We start from the raw sequence: 18,550 nt of genomic DNA on the forward strand, positions 1-18,550 counted from the left end.
AAAGTATCTGAAATACTTGTGGGCCCGAAGAACAGGCAAATCGCTCGTCACGAGCTCAGTAACGAGAGTGGATCTTTACCGAACGGACGGGTTTTTCGGTGTTGTCCGGAGTTTTTCTTTCGCCGTCTTCTTTCTGATTGTCTTGGAAAATATATCTTCTGTGTTCACAGTGCGATTGTGCATGTGAGTGTGTGTGTGCCCTGTGTTAGTGTGTGTGTGTCTGCTCCCTTCAAGTTTAAAAAAAGAAGTCGAAAAGTGTTTGGCTGCGGCAACACCACAACAACAACAACAATAATAACAACACAGTGTTGGAGTGTTTGTTGTTTTTGTGTATAACAGAAAATGTTTTTTGGAAACTGCGCGAAGTAGCAGCAGCAGCAAAAGGAGCTGTAACCAAAGCATGGTAAGTGAAAAATATGCATTCACTTAAAGTTTTAGTTTAGTTTAGTCTTTAGTCTCATTGAAGTTTCAACTTCTGAACTAAAGAGAGTGCGCAGCTGTTGCGCTGCCACAAACGGACGCGTCGCAGTCGCTGTCGACGTTGCCTGCTGCCTGTTTATCTGTTTTGTCCCGTTTGTTATTACTACTACTTCTACTTCTCTGCATCCGTTGTTTCTCTGTGTGTTAGTTGTTGTTGTGGCACTGCATTGCTTTTATCGCTTTGCTGTGATTTTTCATAAAAATGATTTCATTTTGTTGTCACATTAAAAGTTTTGTATTTTATTGTACTGTAAGTGAAGCACATGAATTCTTTTACTTGTGATGTACATACATGTATTTTATAAGAACATACACATGTGTACATTGTACACTCGGTAACACGATACCTCCTACCCAAATCGCATTTGAGAACGCCTTGCATATGCATTTATGTGCGCCTTCATAACGACGAGGGCTGCTCGATAAGTTGCATCTCATAAATGCAGTTGCTTAAAGCAAAAAATAAAAACATGTGGTTCATGTTGCTGTGCCTTGAATATCGTAAACAATTGTATTGCATTTCTAAAAATTGCAAATATATGTATAAATTAAAATTTTAATGTTATACTATAAATAGATTGGCTATTAATCTCATTCAAGTAACTTTCCATTATATTATATGTATATACCATATTCAAAAATGTTATCGCATTTTTCATATCCAAAAGAAAGATTATTTTTGGAGGAAATCTTAGTCGGTGTAGCTGCACTCTAGAATTGATTGCAATTATATATTTTACATATATTTCAAATTGTAGCATTTGGGTTAATTTTCAATTAAGTTCTTTTCAATCATACTAAAAATCAAAAAATTTATTCTTTAGTTAGTTTTCAACAGTCTTAATGCTCTTATTTTTATTTATAGATAGACTTTGAAGACTTCCTTTTTTTTAAATTATTAGTTATTATGCTCTGAAAAAAATTGTTAATCCACTTGACTAGCAAGTACTGTCTAAACTGCCCTCTTGAATACCTATCACCTCATAATTCTCCGTGTTGTTTGCAGTCTGTCTATGTGTGAGTAGGCAAGGAATAGCAGAGTGCATTATGAATTGCATAGCCAAGCAAATTGTCATACGACGAGGTTTCTAATTAAAACATGAGCCAAGCTTAACCCTGACAACTACTCTAAGATATGCATCCAAAAGATTCAACAGCAATCCAGAAGATTCATTTATAGTTACAATTATAGTGTGTGTGTGTGTAATTTTTAGTGCATTTAGTGGGCAGGACTTAGCTCAAGTTCTAATAATAGTCGCATTGCCGCATGCTGCATGATCTCATTCTACTTAGAAAGAGTTCTACATACTATATACCACACATGTTCTCCATAAGCTGCAAAACTGTTCCAGCTGAGGATGTTTGGTCAATTGATAGAATTGAAAATATAAACATGGCAAATGCTAAGAAAACATTGACTGCATACATGAGCAATTTTATGAACTTGCCGATAAATACACGAACATACATGAACATTAAATATATATATATTATATATATACAAATATTATATGTAGTATATGTATGAGCACATGTCGGAATGAAGTCAAAATCGTAACATTGCCTTTTGCTCCACTGCTGCTTCAGTTTCATACCCTTTAAGCCAAAAGCATGAATGGGCTTATGACGCTGTAGCTAATCTTAACTTGGAAATCTTAAGAAATATTTTATGGGAATACCCATTAAAAGGGTAAGAAACTTGTTTTGTAACAGTTAAAGCATATTTATAATAACTCTTTTTGAGAAATAATAAAATTTGAGAAGTATAGTACATAACTTAAAGAAATTTCAATTTGTTTCTATATTTTACAGTCTAAGAACCTTGAAGATCACTTTAAAGATCGCTTTTCTTTATTTTAATGGTTTGAAATACTATTTCGCACAAAATAAATGTATTTTATTCATTACCCCAAAATAATTAAAATAGTTATGACACAAATTATCATTACTTCCCTTCAAGCAATATTTAATTATATTAATGACTTTGTTGACACAGCCCCAATTTGCCAGTTCTAGGGTATTTCTAGCTCGGGCAATTAATTGCTTTGATTTCTCACTTGTTTACCCATACAAATTCATAAACAAACACAAACGCATCTCGGCGTATCTTTGTGCAAATGTGTGTGTGTATGTGTGGTTGGTAAATTAACGTTTTGTTTAGTTCCTTGCTTATTTGTTTATTTGCCCGTCTCTGTGTTGTCTGTTGTGCTTTTTTGTGCGCCCCAAACGAAAATGAAATTAACAAAAAACAAAAAAAAAAGAAGAGAAAAAATAATAAAGTACGAAAAAGCATAAAAAAGTCTGCAGTAATTAGAACGAGTATAAAGCGGCTTCTGCAGGGTGTTGAGCATTAAATACCCTAGCTAATTTAATTAGAGTATCTAATGAAGTTAAACTGTCTTCAGAGTGATCTTAAAAAAGTGTTGAATATTCTCAAAGATACCTTTTATTCTTTTGTTGTATCAAACTCATCTTGACTATTTGTGTTAATTTGTTAATTAATTTGTCTGACCAAATCAAATTCACAAAATTTATGAGTATTAAATTGTTATCTAAGTAATATTAAAATTTGCTTTATTGGTTTTAATCAATTAATTATTACTACTGTAAAAATTATCTCAAATCTTTAATGTCCTACTTTTCATCACATAATGCATATACCCTTTGAAAAACAATTTTAAAAACCGCCAACACAAACACTCTCATCGTCTGTCCGTATGCACACACAAATAGTAGACAGACACTTATGTTGTGTCGACTCGAGTCACATCTGTGAATGAACTCTTATCGGGCCACGCCGCGCTCGAAATTACGAAATAGCTGGGAAGCCTTCTCTTTCTCTTTCTCCTTCTCCTTCTCAACCTCCACCTCCACCTCCTATTCCTTACTTCTATGACAGCTATATAGATCCGAATTCCAAATCCTATCAATGACCACATCTTTTCGGCTCCAATTTCATTTCTTTTTTTGTTTTAGAGACTGATGTCTGCTTATCTCTAATTGCTCACAGCTTGTAGCACAGTTTTCATTTGACTTACTTAGTTGCGTGTTTAAAGGAATTGAACTGATAAGAAGCATAGACCCAGATTTGGTTATTCAGTACAGAATCCAAACACACAAACTAATTTAATGTTCTAGTATGTATACCCTGGGAATTTATAGGAGAGGATACGAATTTCTTTTAATGTCTTTTTTGATTCAAATTTGTTGAGAAAATAGTTATATATTTTTAGCAAAGAAGTTGTACACATATAGACTAAAAGAATTTTCTTATTTAAAGATGAATTTATATCATAGAAATCGAAGTGAAGAGGAATTTCCCACAGGTTTTAATAAGTTAATCCAATATAAAATTCAACCTGAAGCATTAAATGTGCAAGATCACTATAAAACTACTAATATAATAAGTCTTATAATTCGGTTTGAAGTTGTTTTTAAAGAAAAAGATATTATATCTTCGGTTGACCAAATATACTCAACAACTACTACGTATGATCTCATTTAGTACTCAGTCCAGCTCACCCCTTTGAGTACCCATTACTCTCTCAATGTATGTTGCTTTATGTTTTATGTGAATGAGACCCGATGCTGTGTCTAAAAATAATCATTGTGCCGAGCATTTAGTACTGGACTTAAGGCTGATAAACGTTGAACGCACCAAGCAACAACGGATTAAACTTTGTATATACTACACACATAATTATTTACTTATTTATCGCTCCTAAAGTCGAACTTATGTGGTAGTATATACATCTTCTTTACGGCCTACGCTTCGATTCATTCAAAGAGACTTCAGTTTGTGCGTAAGAATCGTTGGGTAAAGACGTTCCATTGCGGAACGTTTCAAAATCAAATTTTGTATTTTCTATTTTAATTATAGATTGTTGATAAGCAAAGCTCTAACATAATAATAATGTATTTGAATATTTTACTTACAGTTCCACAGAGATTAGCAGCAACATGAGTGTGCCAGCTTGAACAGACGACCAAAAAGTTAGGAACGAAGTGAGTTGCGTTATGAAGATGTGATCCAAGTATAAACATTAATTCCCATCCAATTTGTAGCTAAAGGATCCATATCCACGTGGTCAACGCCTATCTGCACACACAGTCCATATACGACATTACTCTCTGTAGAAGGGAAATTGAAAACGAATCGCTGATTATAAATCGGAGCCGGAAGCGCTCTACTGGGACACGACCCCACAAATCGACAGCGAGAGCGCGAGGAGAGAGAGGGAGGGCGTCAGATTAAAGCGAGATGTCGCCGCGCAGCGACGTTATCGCGGTTTTCTTTGTGCTCGCCGTGGTGCTGTGCAGCCAGCTGGCGGCGACACAGCGACCACCACAGTCACCGCAGCACGGACGACGCGATCGTCCCCGCAATCCGCCGCGTCAATATGTCAAGACCCATCCCTGTGAGCGTTCCTCCTGCTATCCGGCGACGGGCAATTTGCTCATTGGACGCGAGAATCGCTTGACGGCCAGTTCGACTTGTGGCTTGCAATCTCCGGAGAGATTCTGCATTCTGTCACATTTGGAGGACAAGAAATGTTTCCTCTGCGACTCGCGCGAAGGAACGCGAAATGATCCGCACAAGAATCATCGTATTGGTCAGATCATATACAAAACGAAGCCAGGCACAAATATTCCCACCTGGTGGCAATCGGAGAATGGCAAGGAGAATGCCACCATTCAATTGGATCTGGAGGCCGAATTCCATTTCACCCATTTGATCATCACCTTTACGACTTTCCGCCCGGCTGCCATGTACATCGAACGCAGTTTCGACTTTGGCGCCACGTGGCATGTGTATCGTTACTTTGCCTACGACTGTGAGGAGTCTTTCCCGGGAGTTCCCACCGTGCTGCACAACATCACCGATGTCATGTGTACCTCACGCTATTCGTATGTGGAACCTTCGCGCAATGGTGAGGTCATCTTCCGTGTGCTGCCGCCCAACATCAATGTGTCGGATCCGTATGCGGAACATGTGCAGAATCAACTCAAAATGACCAATCTGCGTATTCAGATGACCAAGTTGCACAAGCTCGGTGACAATTTGTTGGACAATCGGTTGGAGAATGAGGAGAAATACTACTATGGTATCTCCAATATGGTGGTGCGTGGTTCCTGCTCCTGTTACGGTCACGCCTCGCAATGTTTGCCACTGGACAATGTCATCACACAGGACTACGAGATGGTGCACGGACGTTGCGAGTGTACGCACAACACCAAGGGTTTGAATTGCGAGTCTTGCGAGGACTTCTACAATGATCTGCCATGGAAACCGGCGTTTGGAAAGCAGACGAATGCGTGTAAGAAATGCGAGTGCAATGGTCATGCGGTTAGCTGTCACTTCGATGAGGCTGTCTTCATTGCTTCGGGTCATGTGTCCGGTGGCTTCTGCGACAACTGTTTGCACAACACCCAGGGTCAGCATTGTGAGGCCTGCATGCCATTCTTCTATCGTGATCCGCTTGAGCCGCTGAGCAGTCCGCATGTCTGCAAACCTTGCGATTGTGATCCCAATGGCGCATTGGATGAAGGCATTTGTGATTCTGTCCTTGATCCTGCGGATGTGGCGGGCGCTTGCCATTGCAAGGCTAATGTGAAGGGACGACGTTGCGATCAGTGCAAGGATGGCTTCTGGCATCTCAATCCCCTGAATCCCGAGGGCTGCGAGGCTTGCACTTGCAATACGCTGGGCACCGTGAACAACTCTGGTTGCAACATGCACACTGGCGAATGTCGTTGCAAGCGTTTGGTCACCGGCAAGGATTGTAATCAATGTCAACCGGAAACTTTCGGTTTGTCCGAGTCCGAGGATGGTTGCACGCTGTGTAACTGCGATCCAGGTGGCTCCTATGACAGCTTCTGTGATGTGCTGACGGGTCAATGTCGCTGCCGCTCTCACATGACGGGACGCACTTGCTCGCAGCCCAAGCAGAATTACTTTATACCCTATCTGCCTGTGGTGCACGATGCCGAGGTATCCGAGATGTGTGTCTCCTATAGCAACAATGCCAACTGCAGCATTGTAACACAGCCAACTGACAACACCAACAGTCAAGATGAGGACTTTACGGGCATCGGTTACAAGCGTGTGGGCGAGAACTCCCAGATGGTCATCAATTCGGATAATATACCACGCTCCATGCCTTACGATGTGCTCATACGCTATCAGTCCACATCGCGTGGCGACTGGGAGGGTGCCTACATTACACTGGTGCGTCCCGACGAAATCGATCCTCAGGGTGAATGTGCCCAGCTTATGGCAGGACCTGTGACTGAAGCACGTGTGCCATTCACGCTCCCCGAACGCGATCGTCAGGTGGTGGCCATGCATGACGTGTGTCTTGAGGCGGGCAAGGTGTACAAGTTTAGGATCTTCTTTGAGCGCCGACGCAACAACGAGGACAATCCCACGGCCACCATACTGATTGATTCGCTGACACTGATACCCAAAATCGAAGTGACACCCATTTTCCATGGCTCGCCAATTGCAGACTTGCGTTTGAGGGAATACATCAACAAGAACTGCAATCAGTCGCTGTACGACATTCGCTACAGGGGACAGGCGCCTGAGGTGTGCCGGGATCTTGAGCAGGATGTGAGCAAATACATTTATGATGGCGCCAGCATGTGCAATTGCAATCCCACCGGTTCGCTGAGCAAGGAATGCGATGCCAATGGCGGCTTTTGTCATTGCAAACCACATGTTGTGGGCAGACAGTGTGATCAATGTGCACCCGGCACTTATGGCTTTGGACCCGAGGGTTGCAAGGCTTGCGATTGTAATAGTATTGGCAGCAAGGATAACAATTGTGATCTACTCACCGGACAATGCGCCTGCCATCCCAATACCTATGGTCGGGAGTGTAATCAATGTCAGCCGGGCTACTGGAACTTCCCAGAGTGTCGCGTCTGTGAGTGCAATGGACATGCGGCGTTGTGTGATGCTTTAACCGGACAATGTTTGAACTGCCAGGACTCGACGACTGGTTTCAATTGCGATGCCTGTCTGGATGGCTACTATGGCAATCCTTTGCTGGGCAGCGAGATCGGTTGTCGTGCCTGCCGTTGTCCTGATACCATTGCCAGCGGGATGTCGCATGCCGACAGCTGTTCGCTGGATACGCGCAACAACAACATGTTCTGTCACTGCCAGGATGGTTATTCGGGATCCCGTTGCGAAATCTGTGCGGACAACTACTATGGCACACCCGAAGATGGCGGCAGTTGCCAGAAATGCGACTGCAGCAACAACATTGATCCCTACGAAACCGGCAATTGTGATCGTCAGACTGGAGCCTGCGTCAAGTGTTTGTACGACACGACTGGGGATCATTGTGAGCTGTGTCGCGATGGCTTCTTTGGCGATGCTTTGCAACAGAATTGCCGTCAGTGTGAATGCGATTTCCTGGGTACAAACAAAACGTTGGCACACTGTGATCGTCACACTGGACAGTGTCCTTGCCTACCCAATGTGGAGGGTTTGCACTGCGGCAAGTGTGCCTTGAACCACTGGAAGATTGGCTCTGGCGAGGGCTGCGAGGCCTGCAATTGTGATGCCATTGGCGCCGTCGAAGAGCAGTGTCACGTCTTCACCGGCCAGTGTCAGTGCAAGGATGGTTTTGGCGGACGTGCGTGCAATCAGTGTCAGGAACATTACTGGGGCAATCCCAATGAGAAGTGCCAGCCGTGTGAGTGCGATCAGTATGGCTCAGCGGACTATCAGTGCGATCGGGAGACAGGTCAATGCATTTGTCACGAGGGCATCGGTGGCTATAAGTGTAACGAGTGTGCTCGTGGCTATCTCGGACAGTTCCCGCATTGTGCACCTTGCGGCGAATGCTTTAACAATTGGGATTTGATCTTGAATGCCTTGGATGAATCGACACAAGCAACAATTCAGCGTGCGAAGGAGATTAAGCAAGTGGGTGCCACTGGTGCTTACACCGCTGAGTTCAGTGAGCTGGACAAGAAACTGCAACACATTCGCGATCTGCTGCAGAATACCACCGTCAGTTTGCAGGACATCAATCAACTGGATGCGGCAGCCAACGCATTGAAGCTGCAACTCCAAGCGCAACATCAGCGTTTGAGCGAAACGGAATTGAATTTGGATGATATCTACAATTCGTTGAGTTTGTCCGCTGTGGAGCTGGAAGGCTTGCAGAATCATTCACGTCTCGTGCAAAAGCTATCGAAGGAGCTGAAGGAGAATGGCATTCAACTGCAAGAGTCCAACATTGAGGGTGCATTGAACTTGACACGTCATGCCTATGAGCGTGTAAGCAGCTTGTCCGCCCTGAAGGATGAGGCCAAGGAACTGGCGTCCAATACGGATCGCAATTGCAAACGCGTCGAAACATTGTCCAACAAGATCAAGGATGAAACGGATGCCATTGCCAATAATGACAAAACGATTGCTGAGTATCGCAATGAGTTGAGCATGTTGAGTTCGCAGATTCCAGACTTGAACAACCAAGTTTGCGGCAAGCCAGGAGATCCTTGTGATTCTTTGTGTGGCGGCGCTGGTTGCGGCAAGTGCGGTGGCTCGTTCTCCTGTGAGCATGGTGCCCATGCGCATTCGGGTGAGGCGCTCAAGGTGGCCAAGGACACCGAGGAGGCCATCACCAGCAAAAAGGATGCGGCTGATCAAACAATACGCGCTCTAACTCAAGCCAAGTTGAACGCTTCGGAGGCATATCAGAAGGCCAAGCTTGGTTTTGAGCAATCCGAGCAGTATCTGAATCAAACAAATGATGCCATTAAACTGGCCACAAAATTGATCCGTGATGTCGAAGATTTCCGTCAGAACACAACTGCGTTACCAAGCGAAAGCAAGCAGCTGGCGCAGGATACGTTGCTTCTCGATTTGACGCTGGATCCCAAGGAAATTGATTCGCTGGGCAATAAGATTAATGATGCTGTCAGCTCGCTGAAGAATGTCGAGTCCATAATCTACAAGACGCGACCGGATTTGGAGCGTGTCAATACGCTAAAGTCGCTGGCCAATGAAACGAAAGAGACGGCTGACAAAATACTGGAGACGGCCAATTCGGTGGTGGAGAATTTAGCATCGGCAAGCGTGTCGCAAGGCAAGGCACAGGATGCCATACAGCAGGCGAATAGCAACATTGAACTCGCTGACAAGGATCTGGAGCAAATCGATCTGGAGACCAAGGAGGCCGAGTCCCCGGCACAGGTCACGGCACAACAGGTGGCCGATTTGGCAAAGAAGATGCAGCGTCTACAGAAGAATATACTGAAGAACGAACTGGACGCCAAAGAGATAACCAAAGAGGCGACGCGTGTCAAGCTCGATGCGGGACGTGCCCGGGAGGAGGCCGGTAATCTGCAGTCCTCGACCAGTGCCACCAATCAAACTTTAACGGATCGTGCCAGTCGCTCAGAGAATGCACGAGAGCGCGCCAAGTTGTTGTTGCAAAGGGCCTCCAAGCTGACAGTGGACACCAACGAGAAGCTGAGCGAACTGAATGTGATGCAGGAGACGTATCTGCAGAAGAATCAGAAGTTAATCGAGCTGCAGAATGCCGTACAGGATTTGAATGCCAATCTAGACACTTATCTGCACAACATTCAGGAAAATGCCGACCGCTATCGTCAGTGCACCGTCTAAAGAGAGTGAAGTTAGTAGTTGCACCACCTAAAAAAGTGAGGTTAGTCTTCCAGTGCAAGTGTTTATTTGATTTTAATGAATATACGATTTGTTTTTACAGCTGCCTTCAGCTTTGCTGCTCCAATCATTTATTTTTGCCATATTTCATGAACAAATTTGCGAATCGCAAAACAACGAATTGAAGATCAAGAGCAACCAACTACAATTAAAACAAGAAAAATAAGTGTAACCGTTACGTTTTTTGTCTGTACTCTTAAGCAAACGCAAAAACAATGTTAACTCACTGCAAAAATGTTCATTTTTAAATTTACGCCATTTTTTCTCTATCGAGAGTCGGTGTGTACACACTGAACGACGTTTTTTTATTTCTATCTTTTAAAAACAACAAAACAAAAACAAAAGCAATATTTTGCGTGTAATGCAAACAACTAAATACAATTACAATTACAAATAAATATAATTACAAAATACTACTTAAAATAACTCAGAGCATTTGTTTTTATTTTTATTTTACTACTTGCAGAGAGCGGCAGCAGACAGCTTGTCTAACTTGAATGAGAAATGGCAAATGCGAAAAATGTTGTCCCTTTCAATTTTGTTTATTTTCGTTTGATTAGCAATTTGCACTTTGCAAACGTAGTGGCAAAGAGCATAATAAATAACACTATATATTATTTGGGTGTTACGTAGTATATTGCAAAATGCTATTTTCCCAATTGGCGGTTTGTCATTTCGTTTTGTTCCACTTCTTCGCAACGTCGCGTGCTGTTCTTATTCTTGTTTTGATCTTTTTGCCCAAATTATTTCATTTCTTCATAAACAAATTAGTTTTCTGGTGTTGTTTTTAAAATGTCTGCAAAGGTAATCATTTGTTAAGTGTTTTCTAAAATGGATAAACGTTATATGCACGCAATGCGTAGCCCAGCAGGTAAAATTTGAATAGTTTACAGACTATTCCTAAACATATTTGTGTACAAAGTAAACCAGAGAAGCCCACTACAAAGACCATTTAAGATAAACATTCATAAAACAAAAAGTTAAAGCTTATAATTAGCGTTATTTTTACGTTTTTTAAAACTCAATATCGAATTAAACATGGCTTCAACTACATGTCATCATTTAACGGCTCTAACTGCAATTTAAGAAGGACATTCCATATTTTTATTATAATCATTTTTTTTTTTATTCTGAATTAAATAAATTTATGCTTTTTTAAATACTTTGTGTTGCTCATTCTGAATTTAAACATTTAACAAATTTAATTGGCAGTTTTTAATAAATAAACAAGGAGTCCCCTTGTGCTAATCACAAAAATAATCGAGCGAGACAATAAATCATCATCAAATCCGTGTTATCGATTATGTCGCAAAATGCAGCATTGGTTTCAATGTCCATATGTACAATGGCGACGTGCTCACAGTTGTTCCTCACTAAAGTCAACAAAGGCGTCGATGCATGACAGACAAATAAGGCAAATTTGAATACGCTTTTGTTACTAAAAACAAAATCAGCTCCTAACATATGGATAAACATGGAATTTAAATTAATAGTCCAATTTATGCACATACACATGTCGGCGTGCCTTTGCTGAGCGACTTTAACGAGTGTTCACTGTATTAATACGAACAGATGTCTGTCAGTGCACATGTGTATGTATTTACGCATAGACACACACACACACACGCACATACACAGATACGTAAATAGACGGATGTTGTTCTTGTTTCTGCTGCTTGTTATTTTCTCATGCAAGCAAGCAACACAGAAAAAGAAGCGAAGCTATTAATAAGAATATTCTGAAATAATATAATGCTACAAGAAGGCGGTCGTCGAATCTGCGCTGCTGTGCAATAATACGTCAAATAATGGGAACGACACCAGGCAGCAGCACCAGTCTATAAGGAAAAATTAAAAGCCAAAAAAAAAAAACGTAAAAGGGACAGAGAAAAAAAACAGTACGCAGCAAAATTGAAATAAAAGCGAAATTCCGATTTCGAATCAAGTGCGTGGTTGTTGTGCGCTGTGCTGCTTACATATTGAATTAAAAAATCGTCGCAATCAGTTTCACGTTCAGTTGTGACACAAACACACTCACACCAATATCACATAGAACATTTAGTAGTGAGAGTGAGAAAAATCCTTTTGCCCCTTTTCAATGGATGACGAATTGGAAGACAAAATCTTCTATCAAACATACGTATCGCATATGAAAATCCTGTCCAAGTTTGCAGTGGGCTTCTCGTCCATCAACTCACCGTTGGCCTATTTATGGAAACTATGCCGCGTCTACGTGCTACGGCCCGAGGTCATATTCTGCGGCATCATTCTGTTTGTCTTGTTGATCTATTTGCAAGCGGTCGATGTATGGAGTCGCAGCATCTTGGGACGCATCCAAGCGACGCTCGGACGTCAAAAGTCGGCGTCATCGCGTGTACTAGAAATGGCGGGCGGCGCCGGGGATCATCAAAGCTGGGAAGAGGTGCGTCAGCAGAGCGCCGCCTTCGCTGTGTTGGGACGTAGACCGCATATGGAAGACAGGTGAGTAAACGATAATCGATTACCCAAGTGAGCTCCCACATTAAGACTTATCTTTGTAGGTTCATCATTGAGGAGAACATCAACAACAACACGGCGATTTCGTTCTTTGCTGTCTTCGATGGTCATGGCGGTGAATTTGCCGCGGACTTTGCACGCGATGTGCTGGTCAAGAACATCTACAACAAGATTATTGAGGTGCACAAGTTACTCAAGAGCGATGGCAAAGACGACTTCGCAGGCTACGACAAGAGTCCCTATCTGGCGCGCAAGCAAAGCCGCAAGGATGCCACCAGCAACAAGGAGAATGAACCCGTGGCACGGAAAGATAGTTTGCGTAAGGCGCACAGCACAACTGTCGAGTGCAAACCGGCGAAGACAACAGAGGCTTCAATTGCGGACTTTTATACAGCGCAGCTCAACAGCGCAATGCGTGCCGCAAATGGTGGCAATGCGGCCAAAGAAACGTTTCTTAATAACAACAATAATGCACAAAGTGCGGGCAATGCGCCGCCTCCCAGTTACGAAGCTAAATGCTACATTGAACACGGTCGCATTAATTTTGGCAAGCTAATCACAGACGAAATACTCGCAGCGGATCACAAACTAGTGGAGCAAGCGAAGCAGGCAGTGAGTAAAAGAAATGCAGAGACAGTTTTGTAACCATTTAGTAATCATCTATTTTTGTAGACCAACATTGCGGGCACCACCGCCTTGATGGCCATTGTGCAGGGCAGCAAGTTGATTGTGGCCAATGTGGGCGATTCGCGTGGCGTCATGTTTGATGCACGTGGCATTGCCATCCCCTTGTCCTTTGACCACAAGCCGCAGCAGGTGCGTGAACGGAAGCGTATTCACGACGCTGGCGGCTTTATTGCGTTTCGTGGTGTTTGGCGCGTGGCTGGCGTCTTGGCCACGTCACGAGCACTCGGCGATTATCCGCTGAAAGATAAGGTAACCCATCCCATTCATTTATTTAAATGGCGTGACGAATGCATATAGTATAAGCTGTAGCTAATCTACTTCATAATCTATCTACTCCATATAGAATCTTGTCATCGCCACACCAGACATTTTGACCTTCGAGCTAAATGATCACAAGTGAGTACACCACACATTTGCCTTGTCCAAGTTAATGAACTTAAATCACGTCATCAACAGGCCCCGTTTTCTGATACTCGCATCGGATGGTCTTTGGGATACGTTTAGCAATGAGGAGGCCTGCAGCTTTGTTCAGGAGCATCTAAAGGAGCCGGACTTCGGTGCCAAGTCTTTGGCCATGGAATCGTATAAGCGCGGCTCCGTCGACAACATCACAGTGCTGATAATTGCCTTTAAGAACGATGTGTATCGCATTGGTGGCAGCAAGTCGTCTGCTGATACAACTGCTGCAGCTCCAGCTTCAGTGGCCAAGGCGCCAGCGGCGGCTGCGTCTGTTGTGCAGCGATCAAACTCAATCAAAACAAAGTGACAGGTGTTATGGTGGTCCAAAAGGTGTTCGCGATTTTGAATAGCAACAAAAAATGAAAAGAAAACGAAAAAAAACCTCTCTAGACAAAAACATTAAAAAATAATGAAGAGAAGAGAAAAAGTGCCCAAGAATTGCTTTTTTGAAATGACAAATTTGCTGCTTGGTTTCGAATTAGGATTTGTTTATTTATAGCAATTGTTTGTTTTTGTACAAATTTGTTTAGCATTATCACATTTTACCCCCTCACACAAACACTCACACACATATAAACACGCATACACTTCCTATACAACAACAAACAACAAAAACATTCATTCATCAAGTTCATAAATATTTATTTAAATTATTTTTGTTATGCACTTATATACTATTTGTAAAAGAAATATATTTCTTTTTCTAACTTATGAAACGCGTTTACAAATAAAAACAAAAACTACTCGAAAAACGAAAGTATGGAATTTGTTTATACAATTGGATCCCATTAAAGGTAAATATTTAAATTTCTACAGCAAATATCGGATACCACAGAATCATGATAATTAATCGTTGAATAAACAACAATCAATGTACAAAGAGCTGCCAATTAAAAGTGGAATATATCCGATATTTAGCGTGCTAAAAGAAAACTATTAGATAATTTATAGAATCGTCGCTTTATTTACGTTTTGTGGCATAATCAAATCCGATATTGCGACACGGATTTGAACTATACATGCGATGTCAAAAACTAAATACAAAATTTGCAGCGTCGTCCGTTTAGTGAGCTGATACAGACACTTGCCAGACACGGATGGTGTTGTCAGAGTAGCCAGCGAACAGAGTCTGGCCATCGGTGGACCAGGCCAACGACAGGCACTGGGGCTGCTCGGCCTTGGATGTGGGCGACACAACCTCAGGGCGCAGCTCCTCGACGGTCTTCTTGCATGCCAGATCCCAGATCTTGATCGATGGACCGTAGGCAACGCACAACCAGTATCGGTTGGGCGAGAAGCACAGGGCATTGATAATGTCGTTGTGCTCCAGAGTGTACAGGTTCTTGCCGTCATTCAGATCCCACAGCAGAGCCTTGGAGTCCTTGCCACCGGAGGTGCAGAGAGAACCATCGGGCGAAACGGTGACGGTGTTCAGGTAACCGTTGTGTCCGTGGTGGTTGTTCTTCAACTTGCAGTTGGCCAAGTTCCAGACCTTGACGGTACGATCCCAGCCGCAAGACACAATGATGGGGTTGGAGTGGTTGGGCGAGAAACGCACGCACGACACCCAATCGGTGTGGCCATCCTCCTGGATGGTGAACTTGCACTCAGCCAGAGTGTTCCACAGCTTGATGGTCTTGTCGCGAGATCCGGAGACGATCTGACGATTGTCAGCGGAGAAGGCAACAGACAACACATCCTGTAAACGAAAGCAACCCAATTTGTTATTAGCTAATTGTAAAGATTATGATATTCTTAGTGGGGTGGGAAAAGCACATCTGGTAGAAATTTGTGGTTTACTTACGGTAACGCGTTGTGTACGTTAAACTCAGGCGTCGAATCGTAAAGATGTCAACCAGAAATTCTGCCTCGCATAGGCGCAAATATTTTTAAAATATGTATAAATAATACACATATTAATTGGTACTTTGGTGCCGGCTAAACTAAGCCTAACCTTACTTTAAAAGAGGATGTGGCACCAATACCTGGGGTTTCGGATTATTGCTCAAATTCAAAATTCTAAAGACCTGCACTAATAAAACCAATGCACACATTCAACAATCTTTGGAAACTTATCCCACCTTGGTGTGTCCCTCGAAACGGCGAGTGGTCTTGCCGGCAGCCAAATCCCACAGGCGCAGAGTCTGATCCCAGGAACCAGACAGAGCGTAGTTACCATCGGAGGACAGCACAACATCGCTGATGAAGTGGGAGTGTCCGTAGAGACGCTTCTGGGGGTAACCGTAGTTGGTATCCTCATCGCGGGTCAATTTCCAGACAATCAAGGTCTTGTCTACAAATTTATAATACAATTATTAAATACAGCACAATATTTACAAATACGTTTGCCGGATGCTGCAGATATTTGTCGATTTTTTAAATCGTCTTGGCTGCAAGCATAACCTCACAAAATGGATGCTAGGAAAAAAATACTTGCCACGGGAAGCCGAGATGATGGTGTCGGGATCCTTGGGGTTGGTGGCGATTTGGGTAACCCAGCCATTGTGGCCGATGAGGGTACCGCGCAATTGCAATGTCTCAGACATGTTTTAAATTATTTTATAAATCGCACTTGGAGAAACACGTCCAAACGCGCTGCAAGCTGGCAGAAAAAGAGGCGGAAGTGCCAGTGTTGTCAAACAAGCACAAACTTAAAAGTTATCGATAGGACACAAGCCAAATATATCGATACTCAAACAATTGTGCAAGTGCCGAAAGATACCAGCGCACACTGCTTGCAGTATTTGTATTTAGAATTTATTTGATAGTTAATATTTTTAACGGCTTAGTTCGAGTAGTGAGAGTCAGACGTATCAATAATTTAAATCCAAAGGTTTCTAGATGTACTACAAAATTACGGATACAGTTAGCTTAAATATATACCAAAAGATATATCGATATAACGATACTATATATATCGCTATACCTCTAATGCGATTGTGTAGGAGTGTATTATTATTGTGCAATTGGCGATTTGTTTTGCATAAAAGTTTTAAATTAAACTCAGACTTGACAGCTAAAATTTTAATAGCTAACAAACAGCGTAGACTAGTAAAATTATAATACACATAATATGAGCCTAGATCAACAACAGAGTGCCGCGCCTAATCCCCGCAATCCACACGGACTTGGTGGGTTTTAAACCAACTTATGAAAAGCTGATATAATCAACATATTTCACCGGTGATTTGCAGGTGATCCAAATGACACAACGCTGCGCAAGGTAGAGCGTGAAGTGCTAATACCCAAGATCATGCGAGATAGAGCACGCGCCGAACTCTGCACCAAGGAAGTAGCCGATTTTGAGGAATGCTGCAAAGCGAGCAGCGTCTTCATGGTGGCCACATGTCGCAAACAGAATTCAGCGCTTATGGATTGCCTGTCGCGTTGGTATCAGAATGAAGCCTTCAAGGAGGAATGCCGCGTTATCTATTTAAAAGAGCGTTCCGAATATCGCAGCACCGGAATACCGAAAAAGCATCGCGTGGAGAAGATTTAGTGTATTATTATTGTTTTTGTTTACTTTGCACAAAAGATGTGTAGTTAAAGCGACGTATCACAGTCTCTTCAATGGTCAGGGCTGAGAGCGTTTCTCTTGTGACTAGCAGTGGATTAAACTCTTGTGTTTGTTTGACGTTGAGCAGCAGAACATCCTTGTCTGAGGTCTCAGCCACACGCTGCACGCCTTTTAGATTCTTGGCCACAAAATGAGAGCTATTATCATTGCAGGGATTTTGTACAATAACTAAGAAACTGGCATGAAAATGACTTGGGCCCTGTTTGTAAATTACTGCAAAAGTGGGAAATTAAAAAAAGTATTTGTGTAGAAGTTTCGTTACTCACAAAAGTCACCGCCAAACTTGATGCCACTCTTAATGATCCAGTTCTTTGCCTTTAAATACAAATAAGCAGCCAGTTTGTATACAAACTGGGTGTCATATTCAAGAGCTACTTGAAGAAATTCCGTCCAGCTCAGCTTGCTGCCTGTCAAGTCGCTAATCTCCAGCGCATCCAAGAAGTAGGCCAGTAAACAAGCCTCCTCGAGTCCCAGGAGCAGGGTCTCTTGGGGATTCCCCGAGTTGGGGCCTCCTCGGGACATGCTGCCCTTGCCATATCCGCCATTGTCGTGCAAGCTTGCAATTGATGCCTGCTCAGTGTTTACCACTTCTACAGCAAGTCCATTAAAGATTCCTTTATACTCACAACTTGGGAAAGCTGCAAGTTTATTGAAGTTGTGAAAACTTTTTCGCTTTCGTTTAAAATGCGCTTTGAATTCCATTGCTCTGTTTAGTCTAGAGGTGGAAAAATATCGATTGCAATTTCTAAAATAAACGTTATAATACCGATAGCTTATACTAAAATACAGAAACCCTCTCAGGGTTGCCAAAAAGTACAAAACGGCTTTGTATTTTATATAGCTAGTTAAATAATTATTTATTTAAAAAATCCAGATGTTGGCTAAATCGTTTTTTACATTACTGTGACCTTCTCATATTAAATGTAATAAAATTTCCATTAAAAATAGAATTTGCTGCGAAGGTATTTCAGATTTGAATTATTTTCAAAACAGCCATATCAATCAGCTCTTTAACAGCCTTACCAAATAATTCTAATTTGACTAATACAAATAAACCTAGCAAGCGTCATTAAATAAAATTAACTGGAATATGTATATATATTTTTTTCTTGTGCCACATTTTTGTAACTGCGATAAACATATAT

At 42.2% G+C, this 18,550-nt stretch overlaps 5 protein-coding genes across 6 annotated transcripts; 3 read left to right on the forward strand and 2 right to left on the reverse strand.

Annotated features, from left to right (window-relative positions):
* The first annotated feature begins 57 nt into the window (after positions 1–57).
* Positions 58–10,606, forward strand: LOC133835050 (laminin subunit beta-1). Of its 2 annotated transcripts, none has more exons than XM_062264920.1 (4): positions 58–403; positions 4,419–4,485; positions 4,546–10,164; positions 10,230–10,606. In XM_062264920.1, the coding sequence occupies exon 3, from the start codon at positions 4,742–4,744 to the stop codon at positions 10,127–10,129; it is 5,388 nt and encodes a 1,795-aa protein (XP_062120904.1). In that variant the 5' UTR covers positions 58–403; positions 4,419–4,485; positions 4,546–4,741; the 3' UTR covers positions 10,130–10,164; positions 10,230–10,606. The 2 variants fall into 2 exon arrangements, with proteins under 2 accessions (XP_062120904.1, XP_062120897.1); XM_062264913.1 differs by having other exon boundaries at positions 4,546–10,169; positions 10,230–10,605.
* Positions 10,607–11,824: 1,218 nt separating this feature from the next.
* On the forward strand, positions 11,825–15,237 carry LOC133835119 (protein phosphatase 1L). Its single transcript, XM_062265011.1, has 5 exons — positions 11,825–12,667; positions 12,727–13,294; positions 13,355–13,618; positions 13,713–13,765; positions 13,826–15,237. The coding sequence occupies exons 1-5, from the start codon at positions 12,285–12,287 to the stop codon at positions 14,133–14,135; spliced, it is 1,578 nt and encodes a 525-aa protein (XP_062120995.1). The 5' UTR covers positions 11,825–12,284; the 3' UTR covers positions 14,136–15,237.
* LOC133835128 (small ribosomal subunit protein RACK1) lies at positions 14,773–16,447 on the reverse strand. The gene is made up of 3 exons (XM_062265022.1): positions 16,266–16,447; positions 15,910–16,121; positions 14,773–15,527 (listed from the first exon to the last, which is right to left on the reverse strand). Exons 1-3 carry the CDS (start codon positions 16,372–16,374, stop codon positions 14,892–14,894), a joined length of 957 nt encoding a protein of 318 aa, XP_062121006.1. The 5' UTR covers positions 16,375–16,447; the 3' UTR covers positions 14,773–14,891.
* Positions 16,448–16,808: 361 nt separating this feature from the next.
* LOC133835154 (COX assembly mitochondrial protein homolog) lies at positions 16,809–17,380 on the forward strand. Its single transcript, XM_062265059.1, has 2 exons — positions 16,809–16,959; positions 17,023–17,380. Exons 1-2 carry the CDS (start codon positions 16,902–16,904, stop codon positions 17,325–17,327), a joined length of 363 nt encoding a protein of 120 aa, XP_062121043.1. The 5' UTR covers positions 16,809–16,901; the 3' UTR covers positions 17,328–17,380.
* Positions 17,141–18,167, reverse strand: LOC133835146 (tRNA-splicing endonuclease subunit Sen2). The gene is made up of 2 exons (XM_062265048.1): positions 17,672–18,167; positions 17,141–17,618 (listed from the first exon to the last, which is right to left on the reverse strand). The coding sequence occupies exons 1-2, from the start codon at positions 18,105–18,107 to the stop codon at positions 17,335–17,337; spliced, it is 720 nt and encodes a 239-aa protein (XP_062121032.1). The 5' UTR covers positions 18,108–18,167; the 3' UTR covers positions 17,141–17,334.
* Between the last annotated feature and the right edge of the window lie 383 nt (positions 18,168–18,550).

Source organism: Drosophila sulfurigaster, chromosome 2L (genome assembly GCF_023558435.1).
Source record: "Drosophila sulfurigaster albostrigata strain 15112-1811.04 chromosome 2L, ASM2355843v2, whole genome shotgun sequence".
Taxonomy (NCBI): Eukaryota; Metazoa; Arthropoda; class Insecta; order Diptera; family Drosophilidae; genus Drosophila; species Drosophila sulfurigaster.

Excerpts from the sequence above, each read along its gene's own strand:
- LOC133835154 (XM_062265059.1), top strand. The coding sequence starts at position 16,902 with ATGAGCCTAGATCAACAACAGAGTGCCGCGCCTAATCCCCGCAATCCA. Across the intron at positions 16,960-17,022 it reads CCGCAATCCACACGGACTTG|GTGATCCAAATGACACAACG; the intron begins GTGGGTTTTAAA and ends GGTGATTTGCAG.
- LOC133835119 (XM_062265011.1), top strand. The coding sequence starts at position 12,285 with ATGGATGACGAATTGGAAGACAAAATCTTCTATCAAACATACGTATCG. Across the intron at positions 13,295-13,354 it reads TGGAGCAAGCGAAGCAGGCA|ACCAACATTGCGGGCACCAC; the intron begins GTGAGTAAAAGA and ends CTATTTTTGTAG. Across the intron at positions 13,619-13,712 it reads ATTATCCGCTGAAAGATAAG|AATCTTGTCATCGCCACACC; the intron begins GTAACCCATCCC and ends TACTCCATATAG.
- LOC133835146 (XM_062265048.1), bottom strand. The coding sequence starts at position 18,107 with ATGGAATTCAAAGCGCATTTTAAACGAAAGCGAAAAAGTTTTCACAAC. Across the intron at positions 17,619-17,671 it reads CAAGTTTGGCGGTGACTTTT|TAATTTACAAACAGGGCCCA; the intron begins GTGAGTAACGAA and ends CCACTTTTGCAG.
- LOC133835128 (XM_062265022.1), bottom strand. The coding sequence starts at position 16,374 with ATGTCTGAGACATTGCAATTGCGCGGTACCCTCATCGGCCACAATGGC. Across the intron at positions 16,122-16,265 it reads CATCATCTCGGCTTCCCGTG|ACAAGACCTTGATTGTCTGG; the intron begins GCAAGTATTTTT and ends ATAAATTTGTAG. Across the intron at positions 15,528-15,909 it reads GTTTCGAGGGACACACCAAG|GATGTGTTGTCTGTTGCCTT; the intron begins GTGGGATAAGTT and ends TTTCGTTTACAG.
- LOC133835050 (XM_062264920.1), top strand. The coding sequence starts at position 4,742 with ATGTCGCCGCGCAGCGACGTTATCGCGGTTTTCTTTGTGCTCGCCGTG.